The following is a 15784-nucleotide window of genomic DNA, read 5'->3' as shown; positions in this document are numbered from 1 at the left end:
TAAATAAATAAATAAATAAATAAATAAATAAATAAAAATAGATAAAGTAAAGATTAAAGGAATAAACAACATATAGAGTGATTATCTCTATTCATCATCATTAAAAATAAAAAGAAAAATGATTCAGTAACAAGGAGATAGATTAAGAAAGAAAAAAAAAAGAAAACAAGGAGGCGGGGGGAAAAAAAAGATATGCATGATTCTAGTGTATTAAATTAAAAAGAAAGAAAACCCACCCCAATCTAACGGTTGTAGTAAATGATAAATCTTTCTATTGTGTGCATGGATAGAAGAGTCTACGTCTTTGGTTTCGTCCATGAAAATACGTCTATGCAAAGAAGCAATACAGCAACAGCATGATATATTGTTTCTTTTTCTTTTGTCATTGTTTTTTGTTTTTTTTTTTTTTTCATTTCATTCTTTTCCTTATATTTTGCATCTATAACAAAGTAAAAAAAAAAATCATATATATATATATATATATATATATATATATTTCATGTCTATATACTCGTTTATTGTCGTTGAAGCTGAAGCATCATGGGGGGACTGGGAGGAACACGCACTGCTGTGCTCCTTACAGGCATCTCACGTCTTTCTACACCCTCAGAGTTCAGACGCATAAACATGCGTGAAGAGGAGTGAATCAAATCGTCACTAGTAGAAAGAGTACGCAATACTTCTGGGGTAGTTAAAATCTGATTTTTTTCTTCCTCATCATCATCATCTTCGTCTTCTCCTTTTTCATTATCATTATCATTATATTTTTCCTCTTTTTCCAGAAGATTCGTAGAAACGGTATTTCGAGTGACTCTTTTTGCATCCATGTCTTGCATCCACTGCATCATATACTGAACCTGAGCATGGAGTTGCACATTACGCTCTTCTAATCTTGATGTGGAATCACGATGTTGTTGCATGAGAGTTTGAAGTGAGATATCCAGTTCTTCACATCGTGCTTCTGCTCGTATAGCTCGTTCTTGAGCATCCTGAAGTGATTTTTCAAGAAAATCTAATCGTGCTTGAAGCGTAATTTTATCTTTCTGTGTAGCTGAATCTTTTGTTGTGCGAGCCATATTATTCCTGATTGAAGTTGTCACTCCCACAGGAGATGTTTTTCTGGCTGAAGTTGGATCCACTCTGGATGGTTGAGGAATAGACATGGATGTGGTACTGTTAATCTTACTCCCAATCTCCGTGTTCAGTTTACTTCTTGTACTGTTTGTTCGCACCACACTCTCACGCCATGGACGGCTGCGAGCCTCCACACTTTTCTCGCGAGTTAAACGACGTGGCTCTGTCTGCGGTGTGCTCACAGTGGGCTTCGCACGGGGAGTGGGACAGTTTTGATTCCACGCAGGACGTGTTGGTGTGACATCACGACGAGATCTTGCTGTAGATGATAATGCTGGACGAACCACAGGAGTTTTTGAGGTTGTAGAGGGACTCCATTGTGTTTGTGAATCGGATGTTTTTTTATGTGAGAATGTTGTCATGGGTTGGTAAAGTGATGAAGTCTGAGTGAAATCTTCCACAGTAACAGTTGCCGTGGGAGAAGTTGTAGGAAGAATAGAAAATGGTGCAGTGGAAGTAGTAGTATGAGGAACTGTATGCGAGTCAGCGATATCATCCATAACTTGTTCAATGTGAACACTATCTATGATGGTGGCATCTGTTTTTTCAAATGGATCTCTGTGAAAACTTGGACGCCGTGCAGAATTCACTTGTAACGGTTTATAGTGATCGCTTAGTGTGGAAACATGTATCTGTTTCTCATGTAGATTACTTCGCAGCATGCCGGTAGTGATAAAGGAGGGTGTGGATGGCTCCAGCGTAGGCACTCGAACAGCAGGGGGCGGAGACACACGCGGAATTTTATCATGTGCAATCATTTACGTATTCCTTCTCTCTCTCTCTCTCTCTCTCTCTCTCTCTCTCTCTCTCTTTTTCTCTCTCTTTTTCTTTCTTTCTCTCTCTTACTATTCTATCACCAGCAAATTCCAATACCAGCACTATTGTTACTAACAATTAGTAATACTATTGATATTAGTACAACCCCTCAACCTACTTTTTATTTGTATGAACGACTGAAACGCGTTAAAAAGAAAAAAATAAATAAATAAATAAGAATAGAATCAAAAAAAAAAAGAAAGAAGGAAAATATGTTTTGGTTTTTTTTTTTTTTTTAAGAATAAAAAATTAATTCTCTTCTTCAGAAGCAGAAAAAACAGGGAGTCTTTTCAGTTTAACAAAGACGCCTCGCTCAATCAAGAGAAGAAGTGAAGACAAGAAGAATATATATATTTGTGTGTGTGCATGTGTATCGATAAGAACAATGAGATAAGAAAAAAAAAAGTGGGAGGGGGAGTCGCACTCCACACACATACAGACTAAGAGTCCTCTGATGTACAAAATAAAATAAAATAAAAAACCTATAATTGACGCCATATAACGATAATTTTTCCCTCTTCACATCGTCCTTTTTCCCTCTTGAAACCTCCTTAAATACCCACTGATAGTATGACTCCCTCCCGTTATTCGGTTTTCTCACGACATGGTGTGAAGCATAAAAGAGTTCACAAAGGAGATAAAAAGGGAAAATCAAGAAAGTGAAAAAGAGAAAACAAAGAAAAAAAAAACATAAAAAAAAAGAGTAGAAAGATAAAATGTGAAGGAACATGAATATCTAAACATGGGGAAGTGTTATGAACAGATATAGGGAGTCCATCCACCAGACATCATCCCTGATATTACTCTCCTCGGCAATGACTATTATTATCATCATAATCCTCAATAATAGGGATATATATATACCCAAACTGTATTTCTTTCGAAGGGTTATTGTCTTTATTCATTTTGGAAAAACTCATCTCAAGAGTGAAGATTTTAGTAACATCAAATGCGATAAATAGATTTTTATCCAATATTTCTATCACTCAAGACTGTAATATCTATACAAAAAAAAAAAAAACTTTTTTTTTCTACTTTTTTTTGTTACTTTTTTTTTTTTTTTGCACATTGGTTCATGGTTTTATTCTTGCCTGTATTGAATTGAATGCTACTATGAGGCAAAATCACCAACAGCACCAAAGTTATGAGATCGCAGATAAAGTAAAACGTTATTTAGCGCCTCATACCATGCATCAGCTTTTGCACGCCTTTCTGTTGCCAACTGTAGTACACGTTTTGCTGTTTCCACCAATAAAACATAATAGGTTTGAGGGACACCATCATCATTTGGTTGCTGCAGTTCCCGAGAAGTTATTTGAATAATTTTCTCAAGCTTCATAGTACCAGCGAAGGCAGGTTCGTATGTTTCCTTATGTGCCCAAAGAAGAACATGACTTCGTGTACCCAGCCATACCCACCTCGGAGATACGGAGGTCCCTTTACCATTCCACTTATAGAACCAATCTCCAGAGGCCAAAATAGAAACACTTGTACGAAGATCCATAGTTGTTCTAGTACCTGGTAATCCGACCACATCACGGTTTGGACTCATAGAAGCATTACGTTCCTGATTAGAATGTGAAAAAACTTGAGGAGGCAAAGGATCGGGTAATTGAGGGAGATATGGGGAACCAACAGAGCCTTCTCTTGGGGCATAAATTACAGATCCAGTAGCTTTTCTGTCCCGTTCATCAGGAAATTTATACGGATCCCTATTTCTTTCACTTTGACTTGGCCTCTGGAATGAAGATTGGTATCCACCCATGGAAGCATTCCTCCCATAATTTTGTGAAGCTCCACTAAAGATTCCATGAGAGTTCATTCCAGAAGCATAGTCACTGCGAGATCTATTGCGACGTTCGTAGGGTCGTGAACTGCTGTCTCTCCTGCTGGTTTGTATATAATTACTGCGTGATGGTGTTCTTCTTCCACCACGTGAACCACCTTCACGTCCCCGTGATGAAGAAAAAAAAGAATTCTCAGAAGAGCTATACGTTAGTAATGGCACAGTTCGACGAGGCGACATACTGCCGGAAAAGGTATTATTATTTCTTCCGCTGTAGGTATTTCTACCAGCTAAAGAAGGGGATTTTCTAGATGGACGTCCACCAGGACGTGAGTTATCTGAATCCCTACGACGATTTCCTCCTTCCAAGTTTCCAAACCTTCTATTATCACGTTGTGTAGGATGGTGATTGGCTGATGAGGAATTACTTTCAAAGCGACTACCATTTTCTCTACCTGAGTCACCGTGGGAATTTCCATTTCCCATGTTTCTTAATCTATCGTTAAAAGTTCCCTCTGCAGCGTCTTGAGTTACCTGTCGAGAATCAATAGAGCGTGCGGCTTCATCCGCCATGCCGTAATCTGACATTCCCCGCGGGTTAGGACTCAAATCAGACTTCATTAGTAATGCGTCCACCTTCTCTGGTATTTCTAATTCTTGGGTTTGTGTGGCTGTGGAGGCGCCACGGCGAGGGGTTTGTGTGCCGAGCACCCCACGTCTTCGGCGATTCTCCAGGATTCGCTCCAGGTGAGCTTGATGAAGTGAATCCATACCTCCTTAATATACTTTAGATCAAGATAGTTTTGTTTTGTTTTTGTTTTTTATTTTTATTATTTTTAAGGAGAGAAGGAGGAAAAGACATGAGAATATTGCTTTGTACATCATAATAATATTTATAAATTTTCTCTCCTTACAAGAAGACAAATACAGAATTTTTTTTTTCAATGAAGCTGTAGAATAAAAAAAAATAAAGGAAACAAAGAATAAAATAAAAAATAAAATAAAATTATTTCATCTCTTTTGGGCAAATGAAGGTTCATCTGCTAATCCATGAAAAAGATCAAAGTCTTCATCGGATTCCTGCATTTTCTCTTGTTCAGTTTTACTTTCTCCCGCAGATTTCTTTTCTTGACGTGGTATCACCTTATCCCCACGTTGAATACCAGTATTTGTTCCTGGTATAGTCCAGTAGGGTTCCATATCGTTAGCCGCGCAGGGGGCACGGAACTCCTCTGGAACCTGAAAAGCATCCACAAGATTCACACACTGTGGTGCCAAAACCGTAACGAGATTATCAATGTGAGATCCTAGAATGAAAGACTTCCCAGGAGTTATCATCTGATGTGCCAAAATATAATCCAAGCGATCTTGTTGTCGCGCAAGCGCAAAAATCCACCCAATATCTCTCAATATTTTTCTTCCTCTCGGGTCAGTACATGCTTGAGTTTCATCCATCATAATCTCCATAGAGTGCATTTCCATGTATGCCTCACCACAGTGAAGTACCTCTTGGTGTCTAAACATCACCCAATCATACCACTGATGCTCTGATCCACCTTTTCGACGTTCAATCTCACGTGACTGTCGTAACTGCTTTTTAGCTCGATAATGTTTGTGACTAAAGAACATTAAATGTCTCCCAAGATCTGCAACTCGGGGAGAGTAAAAAGGATTCTTGACAAACCTGTCAACTGAATTAAATGGTTCTAATATGTTTGAAAGCCACCATCCCCAGTGACTGGTACCAATATTTTTTGTAACAGATCTAAATGCAACTTCACGTATTAGTGATGACTGATCTACTCCTTCTTGACGTAAATGTACTACTGCAATACTTTCACTATTTCCCGTACTTCCTAGAGATGCATGAACTCCCATAAAACTATCTGCAAACCAGTGTAACTCTAAAAGACTTTCTTGTAAGAAGTGAATAGTTCCTGCTAATATCATTTCATCTTCATATTTTGGTTGTTTCATTTTTAAATTTGTAAATGATGGTAGTATTCGTCTCCAATTTGTTAAATAAACATAGGATTTAACCAATATTTTTACTAGAGGTGTTTGTACATGTTGTACACCAAAAAATGGATAATTACGTTGTCCATCTGGACCCACAATATATTTTTGTGCAATAAAATGAACAACATTTGTTAATAACTTCTTAAGTGTACCAGCATAAATTGCCGAAGTAGCTAATCGCATTTGTAATGTTAATGCCTGAATTGATGTTAGAGTATTAACATCCCCTATTGTTGAAAATTTTCCATTTACTATTTGAGATGGAAGTAACATCGAAGTAACGGGTAGATGAATGTTGTCAAAGTGAATAACACCAACTCCACTCGCACTCATTGTTGGGTGTTCCCCCTGTATAGGTCTAATACTCACACCTTTCCTTAAAATACCTTTCTCCCTTAGATTCACTACAAATACTTGAGGACCGTGGTTGTCTTGTTTGTTAAGAGTAAGAGTTGCTGTAACAATAACCCAATCTGCGCCAGTTGCTGAAACCACTGCAAATTTTCCTGTTCCTCTTAAAATAAAACAATTTTCTTTCTGGTCATAACGTGCTTCTGTATTTAGTGGTACCCCTTCTGCAATAAGCTCTCTATGTGCAATAGAACCAATAATACTACAATTATCGATACCATCTAGCACTTTTTCTTGTATTTCTTTGGTTCCATGAATTGCTATCATTGCAGCAAATGTAAAATGATCTGCAGCAACAAGAGCCAGTGCAGTATTGCACATGGCCACGGTTTCAAAGAAAGCAGAAAAAAGCTGAGGAGTAGATTTCACTTGCGCAAATGAAAGTAATCGTTTTTTGGCAAGAGATCGAAGAAGTTGAACTGTGTGATTTGAAGTGTTATCCTTTACCCATGATTCATCAGAGCGGTAAACAAAACATGAAGGTCTTGGGGCCATCACTTCCAAGAGAGCAGCTCGAACCTCTTCTTTATAATCTATATCCAAACCTTCACAAATAAAACGAAATGTTGGTTCTTCAAATGCGTGTTCCATGCTGTAGAGTGGTTTTGATGGATTCAGCTCTATCTGAAGAGGAAGAGATCGATGAAATTGTCGACATCGTAAACCCCTTACAATAGCAGTACCATAACTGGTAAAGATTACGTTACTATGGGGAAAGCGACGCACGATAGATCGTGAAACACTATGAAGAATCACTCCAAAAGTCATTCACTTCAAATGTTTAATGTCTATGCAGAAAAACAATTAAGAATGGTTTTGTACATGCTGTTGTTATTGTTTTTATCATTATTGTTGTTGTTGTTTTTACGTGTGTGCGTGTTTGTAAAGAGAGAGAGAGAGAGAGAAAAAAAAAGGAGAGAGAGAGTGTGTGTGCGTAGAAAACAAAAAACAAAAACCTAAAAATCCTGACAAGTGCATACGTTCTTATTTTTATTTTTCTTCTAATACCTTGATCATATGGTTAACACTATATCACAGGAGGTTCATTAGTAATTGAAGAAATAATCATGCGACTACTCCCATCAAACTCGAATGGATTGTCCAACGGATTAGGTGAAATAAAAGGGATGTAGCACTATCAGCTCTTCTCTTTCTCTTTGTCTTATTTCTCTCTCACTCTTTTTTTTTCAGTTTTTCTCGTTTGTTTGTTTGTTTGTTTTTTTCTTTCTTTCTTCTTTTTCTTCTGCCCTCTCTTCTTTTCTTTCTTCCATTGGTATCTTTGCTTCCCTCTCAAGTGTGGGAGGGAAAAGACGGCGTCGAGCTTTGTTTTCTTTGTTTTTTTTTTTTTTCGTTTCCTTCCAACTTCATCATCATCTTCTTCTCATTCTCCCTAATATCCTCTTCATCTCACTCAGTTTGGATCCATCTCATACCATTCAGAGTTACCCACCCAGTCCTCTGATGCCATGCGTGGGTTAGATACCGACAAATCAGCTTTTGTGGCATTATGTGGACGACGCTGGACCACAGGAAGCTGTTTAGGCGGTTGTATTTGTTTTGTAGTGGTACGACCTCCAATCAACTGAACCGAATTGGCAGCAATAACAACCAAACCTGCGTTTTCTTTAACACTACGTACACGTACAAAGAGTGTGGCGCCAAACAACTGCTCCACACGACCTGTTTGACCTATAAGGTGATAAGGTGTATTTGGACCATTTTGAATAATTACTTCTGACCCACGGGTTATAGTATTGTTCATTCGATCTGCTGTACGACGTGATCCTGTGACTGCAGATTTTATTTGCATTGGGGATAAGTAACGCGTTTCACTTCGGTCTGTCAAGACACAGATATCGTTACGGTTAAGACGTACAATACAAGCCACAGAAGAAGAATCAGATAACATTACCAAATCAAAGAGTTTCCAAGAACCAGAAGTATGTCCAAAGGAGCCAACCAATTGACTTTGGTGACAATCACTGGCCCGCACCGCAAGCTCACGTGTAGCAGTGGCACGATCAGAAAATATGTAAACAATATCACCTGTTGCCTTAACCACTGTACCACTTTCACCAGCGTGGTCACCACCATCGACAATAACATGTGTACCCTCTACAAAATATTTCACACAAGAGGCGAGTTCAACACGAACCTTTATTGGTTCTTTTCTTCCAGGGACTCGACATGATAAAGCAACTGTATTAGTGTCTAGAAATATATTCTCAATGGTGCCCACTGTCTCACGCAACTGACCGGATGCCACCCGCACTGTATCACCAATACGTAAATCTGAACCCCTAGGGATTTCCAAAGAGAGTTTTGCAACAGCCTCACGTACACGGTCTCGGTCACTGTTGAAAAATATAGCTAACTCCTCTACCGTTGGTTTTTCCATTTGTGGACCACAAATAACCATACGTGAGGAGACTGTCTTGAGAAGGTAGCCATCTTTATCAAATGTCAAATCACCCCAACGGTATAAATCTCCACGATCTTGTACGTGAATCGCCAAGTTTGGGACAAAAAATCTAGGCGGTAAACGCATTTCAGGTTTATTAAATGGTTTTCCAATAAAATCTTCACGAGGTACTACCTTTACAGTTATTTGGTGATTGCTAGAATCAATTTCAACCACTTGTGCAAGATCAAGACGGTACTGACGTTGACGCAGTCGAACAAATGAGCCGACACGCAATTTCTCAGAAGAAGGTCTTTGCTCCATCATTTGCATTAACTCAGAAGGATTCACAAGGGTAATGTTATAGCGAAAGAGTCCATCCAATCCATTCAAGGCATTTTCAACAAATACCTTCCTGTGAGCCTCAACATAGATATATTCCTTCACATGATCTAGGCAAAAGACTGAAATGATACCCAAGTCTACTTTACGATGTTCATAGTTGCGTCCGATTCGGTATGCGTAGCACTTATTGACAATTCGAGCCACAAGTAAACGCGCCATACGAGGACGACATTTCACTGCAAAGACTTTTGGGTCAGTGTCTTGTGGGAGCAAATGCGATGCATACCGTAATGATGATAACTTTCCCTTAGCAAGACCTTCAGAAAGAAGCGCCTCTGTACGTCCTCCTTTATTCTTTTTGTTCGCACGGTGTCTTTCCTCAATGGCTCGAGCCAGTTCCTCACTTGTCATGTTCTCCTCACCCTCACGAAAGATGTGCGTCTTACGTGGTTCATCTGAAAGCATCGTACCATCATACACTTCACTTTCATCATCTTCATCACTCCCAACAATGAATCCATCATCTTCAGATTCTGAGTCTCCACTCTCAGCTGCATCAATAACATACTTGGAGCGTTTTCGGGGAGATTCCTCCTCCTCCTCCTCATCATCATCATCATCATCATCATTATTATCATATTCCTCCTCATCATTAGACTTGTGTTTGTGTTTTAAGATGTCACGCGAGCGCTTCTTCTTTTTCTTTTTCTTACTGTGTTGCACGTCTCCAAACGTATTTTCGTTTGTTTCTGCAGTTGAAGGAAACATTGGAACTGTTGTATCGGCCATTGCTGTTACATCGAGCAGCTCATCTTCCCCGAGGAGATCGGCAAGCTCATTTACATTGAGTTCTTCCGTCATGCCTACACAGCTATAAGAGAAAAAATTATGAAGGAAACAGTAAATTAAAGAGTTTATTCATTATTTCCAAATATACTTTTTTTCTTTTTGTTACTTATTTTTTCTTTGTTTTTTTTTTTTTTTTCTTAATTGGATAAGAACATCAAAACTTACATTTGCATATTGTGCAACGGAAATTCTACTGAACCTTATAACGTACATCATTCATCTACCACTTTGTAGAGACACAGACACAAGCACGAATACAGATACAAACACAGAAAGTATTCTTTCCTTCTTCCTCAACCTTCATTATATACAAAGGGAGATGAGGGGGTGGGGGGTTCAATAACCTACACCCTGTATTATCACAACTTGTTTCATGGGTTCATTCATTTCACAGCAACATAAAAAAAAAGAACATTACAAGCTAATCTCAGCTAATAGATTCACTCCACGACCTTGATAGAATTTACCTACCCAATGTCTTCCTTCAGCATCAACGTAGGTGCCAAGACCGTGCATCTTGTTATTTTCCCATTGTCCTTCATAGTAAGAACCATCAGGCCATGTGTATTTACCAGTTCCATAAAAACTGTTGATGTATATACCTCCTGTATATATAGCTCCACTTGGAAATTGAATTACTCCCTCACCGCACATATTTCCCTCTGACCATCCACCATCATAAATTGCTCCACCGGCATCTTTGAAAATACCTTTGCCGTGCTGAAATGGATATAACACGGGAGGTTCCAACTGCTGCTGTCCACGTGCTGGGGAACTGGGAACGGGAACTGGTGCTCCATGAGGAATCTCTAAAGTTCCTTCGCGATGACATATCTTTCCTTCATACACACTACCATCAGCGTATTGAAAGGTACCGAACTCCTCTTCCTCTCGAACCTCATCTTTTTTCTTTTTCGCACGATCGCTCTCCTTTTGCATCACTATGATTTTATGTAAGTGTAAATATATGTGTACAATTAATACCTCGGTACCTGTATGTGCAGTTTCGAACGCTAATACCCAAAGCAATTATTCAAACCATTTTTAAAATGTGTGTGTGTGTGTGTGTTTTTTTTTTTTTTAAGAGAGAATAAGGAAGGAGAAAAAAAAAACCATATATAAGGGCAGAAAGGGACGAAAACTGCTAAAAAAAAAAAAAGGATTTTGAAAAGAAAAAATATCGATCCACTCAAACTTACCTTTTAATAGGTTTCTTTTATTTGCGTAATAATATTCTTCAGAAACACAAGCTCCACCGTTTACTTGTCATTGCAACGGCTATCTTCAGTGTTAAATAATACATATTTTTGCTTCCCTATTGCATTTGTCATTGATTATATGTATTTTTTTTTTTTTTTGCATCATAATATTGGATTATGATCCCTAGTTAAATCTAACAAAGGTGGTATGTGTACTCAGTCGGAGGCGGAAGAGAAAAACTAATAAAACAAAACTGAAAAACATATGCACAACGAAAATCATAGAAACAAATGGAAAAATAAAGAGAAAGGCAACAGAAGGCCATAATGCTAAATGGATTGCTACAGCAGTAGAAACCCGTCCTCTCCTCAAAATAAGTCCTATTACCACGACATCAGGAGCAATTACCAATAAGCAACTAGTTGCGATTAAGGCTGGGCTCGTTGGCACAGTAGTCACACCAGCAGCTGCAATCGCAATATCAGCCAATAAAATAGCAAAGGGTAAGACAAATATAGTATGTAAAGGTTGAGGAAGAGTAGTGGCAACCACTAAAGGAGGTCCCTTCTTCGTATGTGAGGAAACACCAGAAGTGGATACAGTTTCACGACAGTTAAGAGATGGATCTAGAGGTACAACAGGTGTCTTAGTTGAGACATCTGCCGAACCAGGAAACACTTTTACTTTGCGATCAGATGTTTGTGGTATTGAAACCTTTGCAGCTACATATCTGGGAGCCAACATATCTCCCTTTTCTTCTTTTGCATCGTAGAGAATAATGGGAACATCATCAGGGGGTGTTACATCTTCAAACAAACCTCCTTCACCTGAGTTGTTATAGTCCTGATAAAAAGGTCTCCAACGGTAAGTTCCTACGACACACCACTCTTCTTCACCAAGCATTCCTGCGTAATCAAGATATTCCTTTTTTTTTTTTTTTTTGATGGAGACGGTTCCCTTTAAAGAAAAACGAAAAAAAAAAATAAATAAATAAGAATAAAAAGAAAATAAATAATAATAAACACTAAATGTTAAAAAAATAAAAAATAAAAAATAAAATAAATAAATAAATAAAAGAATTTTAAATAAGTTAAAAATATATTTGTCAAATTTAGAAAAAAAAAAATTCATCTACTATCATAAAGAGATAGCAGCCTTTGGCTTGTCAGAACGGAGACATTGCACACCTCCATAGGGAAATAAATATAAGATGAAAAGGTTCGCCAAAAGAGCAAAAAGCCTCACATCGTAATAATCCATAGAACCGTTTTTCTCCCACACGTATTTCACAGTTTTCAAACATTTCGGTAGTTGATTCATAGAGAAAAATAAAAAATGAGAAACACTCACTTTTCATTAGGTTAAGGTAGATCTAGGGGCGGTACCAAATTTGCATTCTACTTTTTTCAAAAAAAGACTTTTAAACTGAAGAATAATAACAGTCATATTGTCCGTTCCTGCCCCAGTTGATACCCTCGATAAGCAAGTATCCATTAACCGCTCACAAGCTAAGGAGAGGTCACTATGCTCTGCTACTTCATTTCGAACAATATCAACAGCTTTTTGACTGGATACTATGTCCCATATACCATCACAGGCAATAATTACAAATTCATCTTGTGGAGTTAATTCAATATGAGCTACATCAGGATTTACAGTTACTGCTTGTTCTTCAGGAGGTAAATCGCCACATTTGAATGCAAAATCACCAAAAGCACGACTTAATGACAATATACCATTTACACGACCATTTTGAACATGCCCCCCAGCTTTCATAATGCGTTCCATTTCTTTCGGTAAATTTGGTTTGTGATCTTCACTTAATGCAAAAGCAATGCCATCTCTACATAACACTGCACGAGAATCACCAACGTTACCACAGTAAAGATGATTTTGAACTAATATCACGCAATTTCCTGTAGATCCACTAGGTTCATGTGGTGAACTTTTCAACATTGCCGCATCTCCTGCAATAAACCCGTCACGAATAGCTTTTACTATATTTCCTTCTTTAAATGAATCCATCGATGTAATCCACTCCAAGATGTGCGTAGCGGCAGTTTGAGACATTTTACTTCCACAATGTCCATCAAAAACTGCTGCCAAAGCTCCATCTTCAGCAGCCATATGAGATGGTAATCTTGGTAAAGAAAGATGAATAGTATGAGCATCCTCCATTGTACTTCTCCATCCTTGCATACTGCTAGCACCAACCCGGAGTTTATCATCTTCCATCAAAATGGAATACTTGTCTCTAACGGGTGTGTACAATATTGTCTGTGTATTGCCACGAAGTGGCGTAAAGGGCCTCATTTATACTATTTACCCTCCCCACCTAAAATTATTAACACAAAAATAGTGGGAAGGATGGGGGGGGGGGAAAAAAAAACTGAATCTAGGATGTTCACATGAGGAAAGTAGAAGTTAGAAGAGCAAAAAATAAAAGAAAACAGATAAACAACAAAACAAAAAAAAATAATAATAATACATATAGACACACACAGAGAGATACAAAAGCTTTAATTAATAAAGTTTAATTTCGTATACAAAACAATTAAATACCTTTTTTTCACCTTTCACTCTAGGCTTCAGTCAGAGTGAAATAATTCTTACTCCTTCTCTATTATTAGTAATATTAAATCTTTGTTTTTCTTATTTTTTACCTCCCTTCGCAGCGTTGAATTTGAAGAAGATGATATCACCATCTTGAACTTCATAATTACGTCCTTCTTGATGCTGTTTTCCAGCCTCACGGCATGCAGCTTCACTTTCCAAATTATCATAGTCTTCCCAGTGAATCACCTCTGCACAGATAAATCCCTTCTCCATATCAGTGTGGATCTTACCAGCTGCTTGTGGTGCTTTCGTACCTCGCTGAATTGTCCAGCATTTCACTTCATCCGAACCAGCAGTAAAAAAATGAATCAAATTAATAGCATGATATGCTGTTGTAATTACCTTATGTACTTGTGATTTGGTCTTATTGGTATTGCAAAACTCTTCCACTTCTTCTGGTGACATATTAAGAAAATTTGATTCCAACTCTGCTGATATCGGGATAAGAGGCTCACCAGTATGTTGGTCGATCCATTCCTTCAATTTAGGAAGCCACTTGCTTTTTTGCCGGAGAAAATCTTTCTCAGACATATTGGCCAAGAAGACAGCCGGTTTGGCTGTTAAAAGTTGCAAAGTATTGAGATAATCAATCTCTTTACCGTTCCATTGGCAACACCGAACTTGTTCTCCATTTTCAAGGTGCTCTTTTACCTTCCCAAGAATCTCTAAATCACTTTTTTTGCTCTTGTCTAGGCCACGATTTACTATAGGTGTCAGCTTATCAATTAGCCCATTGACAACCTGTAGATCTTTCATAACCAATTCTGAGAAGATAATATCCAAGTCACGCACAGGGTCCAAATCACCTTCCACGTGAGTAATTTCTGTTTCTTCAAAAACGCGAATCATATGAATGATACCGTCACACTCATTAATGTGAGATAAAAAGGCGTTACCAAGACCTTCTCCATTGCTAGCCCCACGAACCAAGCCAGCAATATCCCGAATATGAATCTGAGCAGGAACAACCGAAGCAGGTTTATTGATCCTTACCAATTTATCAAACCGTTCATCAGGAATGTTGATGTCGGCAGTGTTTGGATCAATCGTACAAAAAGGTCGATTTTCTGCGGGAACACTCTTTTTAGAGAGAACATTGAAGAAGGTTGACTTACCAACATTTGGAAGTCCAACAATGCCAACTTTTAGGTTGCTTCCCGGTCGACCCAGGAGAACTGTGCGTGACTGTTGTGACTTATCATCCTTCTTCTTGGGAGGCATAGTTTTCCTTTTTCTTTAGATATTTCTTTTATTACTCACTCAAAGAGAAAGGGATTAGAAAAAAAAAAAATGATAATAATAATAATAACAGTAATAATGATAAAAGAAACTCGTTAATCACTAGGAAAAGTCCACGTAGAGAAAAAAAAAAAAAATAGACCTTCATTCTATTACCTCTACAAACCATGGAAAATATGAAAAGTAAAATACTCCCTACTTGAGAGAATTCAAAGATAAAACAAAGCATTTGACATTCTTACTACACCTCCTTCCCCCTCTTCCTCTCCATCCTCTTCTTCCCCTTCCTCTTCTTCTTTTTCTTCTTCTTCTTCTTCTTCTTCTTCACGGGTATTAACATCTCTGACATCACCAGAAGATGGACATTCTACATCTTTCACCTCATCTGAGTGGTAATGACAAGCACAGCGATTGGGTTGTATCAAACGTTTAAGTTCCTCTAGTTCTCGCTCCTTTGAGGAAATAATTATTTCATTTTCTACTAGGGCATCCTTGAAAACAGTGATATTATCCGTTGGGTCACACACCTCAACATCATGACCACTTGGAGAAGGAGGTCTTTCAGAAATTCCGAGAGACCCTTTATTTTTAATATACTCTCGGATCTCATCATTGGTCTCCTTTAACTTATTAATGTGGTTTTGCATGACCTCTATATCATGAAGAATAATCTCAATCTGGACATTACCGGCGTCAGCCCCAACTAATTTCTTTTCCACAGCAGTTGTGCGACGAAGCATGTATACACCTGGGAGAACCATTTCACCCCAGTCATTCCTAGGCTGTTGACTCATATTCTTTATCCTTTCAAGAAAAACCAAGAATAAAAATGGATACGTTTTTTTTTTTTTTTTTTTTTTTTTTTGTACTTTCCTACCTCCAATTTAGCAAACGATGATTGAAACTTGGCATTTTCAAGAATGAGAATAAATGTAGAAAATACAAAAAGCTTCTAAAAATCCCTCTGC

The 15784-nt window shown here is 38.0% G+C and overlaps 9 protein-coding genes across 9 annotated transcripts; all 9 read right to left on the bottom strand.

Annotated features, from left to right (window-relative positions):
* Positions 1-515: 515 nt before the first annotated feature.
* TM35_000231150 (uncharacterized protein) lies at positions 516-1892 on the bottom strand (the record flags this gene model as incomplete). The annotated part of the gene is made up of 1 exon (XM_029027355.1): positions 516-1892. One exon carries the CDS (start codon positions 1890-1892, stop codon positions 516-518), a length of 1377 nt encoding a protein of 458 aa, XP_028881210.1.
* Positions 1893-3061: 1169 nt separating this feature from the next.
* Positions 3062-4507, bottom strand: TM35_000231140 (uncharacterized protein; the record flags this gene model as incomplete). Its single annotated transcript, XM_029027354.1, has 1 exon — positions 3062-4507. The coding sequence occupies one exon, from the start codon at positions 4505-4507 to the stop codon at positions 3062-3064; it is 1446 nt and encodes a 481-aa protein (XP_028881209.1).
* Positions 4508-4747: 240 nt separating this feature from the next.
* TM35_000231130 (putative acyl-CoA oxidase) lies at positions 4748-6934 on the bottom strand (the record flags this gene model as incomplete). Its single annotated transcript, XM_029027353.1, has 1 exon — positions 4748-6934. The coding sequence occupies one exon, from the start codon at positions 6932-6934 to the stop codon at positions 4748-4750; it is 2187 nt and encodes a 728-aa protein (XP_028881208.1).
* Positions 6935-7577: 643 nt separating this feature from the next.
* TM35_000231120 (putative transcription initiation protein) lies at positions 7578-9773 on the bottom strand (the record flags this gene model as incomplete). Its single annotated transcript, XM_029027352.1, has 1 exon — positions 7578-9773. The coding sequence occupies one exon, from the start codon at positions 9771-9773 to the stop codon at positions 7578-7580; it is 2196 nt and encodes a 731-aa protein (XP_028881207.1).
* Positions 9774-10175: 402 nt separating this feature from the next.
* Positions 10176-10700, bottom strand: TM35_000231110 (central apparatus associated protein C1a-18; the record flags this gene model as incomplete). The annotated part of the gene is made up of 1 exon (XM_029027351.1): positions 10176-10700. One exon carries the CDS (start codon positions 10698-10700, stop codon positions 10176-10178), a length of 525 nt encoding a protein of 174 aa, XP_028881206.1.
* A 444-nt stretch (positions 10701-11144) lies between these two features.
* On the bottom strand, positions 11145-11864 carry TM35_000231100 (uncharacterized protein; the record flags this gene model as incomplete). The annotated part of the gene is made up of 1 exon (XM_029027350.1): positions 11145-11864. The coding sequence occupies one exon, from the start codon at positions 11862-11864 to the stop codon at positions 11145-11147; it is 720 nt and encodes a 239-aa protein (XP_028881205.1).
* Positions 11865-12317: 453 nt separating this feature from the next.
* On the bottom strand, positions 12318-13274 carry TM35_000231090 (putative protein phosphatase 2C; the record flags this gene model as incomplete). The annotated part of the gene is made up of 1 exon (XM_029027349.1): positions 12318-13274. One exon carries the CDS (start codon positions 13272-13274, stop codon positions 12318-12320), a length of 957 nt encoding a protein of 318 aa, XP_028881204.1.
* A 339-nt stretch (positions 13275-13613) lies between these two features.
* On the bottom strand, positions 13614-14798 carry TM35_000231080 (GTP-binding protein; the record flags this gene model as incomplete). Its single annotated transcript, XM_029027348.1, has 1 exon — positions 13614-14798. The coding sequence occupies one exon, from the start codon at positions 14796-14798 to the stop codon at positions 13614-13616; it is 1185 nt and encodes a 394-aa protein (XP_028881203.1).
* Positions 14799-15025: 227 nt separating this feature from the next.
* TM35_000231070 (uncharacterized protein) lies at positions 15026-15610 on the bottom strand (the record flags this gene model as incomplete). Its single annotated transcript, XM_029027347.1, has 1 exon — positions 15026-15610. One exon carries the CDS (start codon positions 15608-15610, stop codon positions 15026-15028), a length of 585 nt encoding a protein of 194 aa, XP_028881202.1.
* Positions 15611-15784: the final 174 nt, after the last annotated feature.

This window comes from Trypanosoma theileri, assembly GCF_002087225.1.
Source record: "Trypanosoma theileri isolate Edinburgh chromosome Unknown TM35_Tth_23_V1, whole genome shotgun sequence".
Taxonomy (NCBI): Eukaryota; Euglenozoa; class Kinetoplastea; order Trypanosomatida; family Trypanosomatidae; genus Trypanosoma; species Trypanosoma theileri.
The sequence above is the reverse complement of the archived record's forward strand: the minus strand, read 5'-3'. Positions and strand labels throughout refer to the sequence as shown.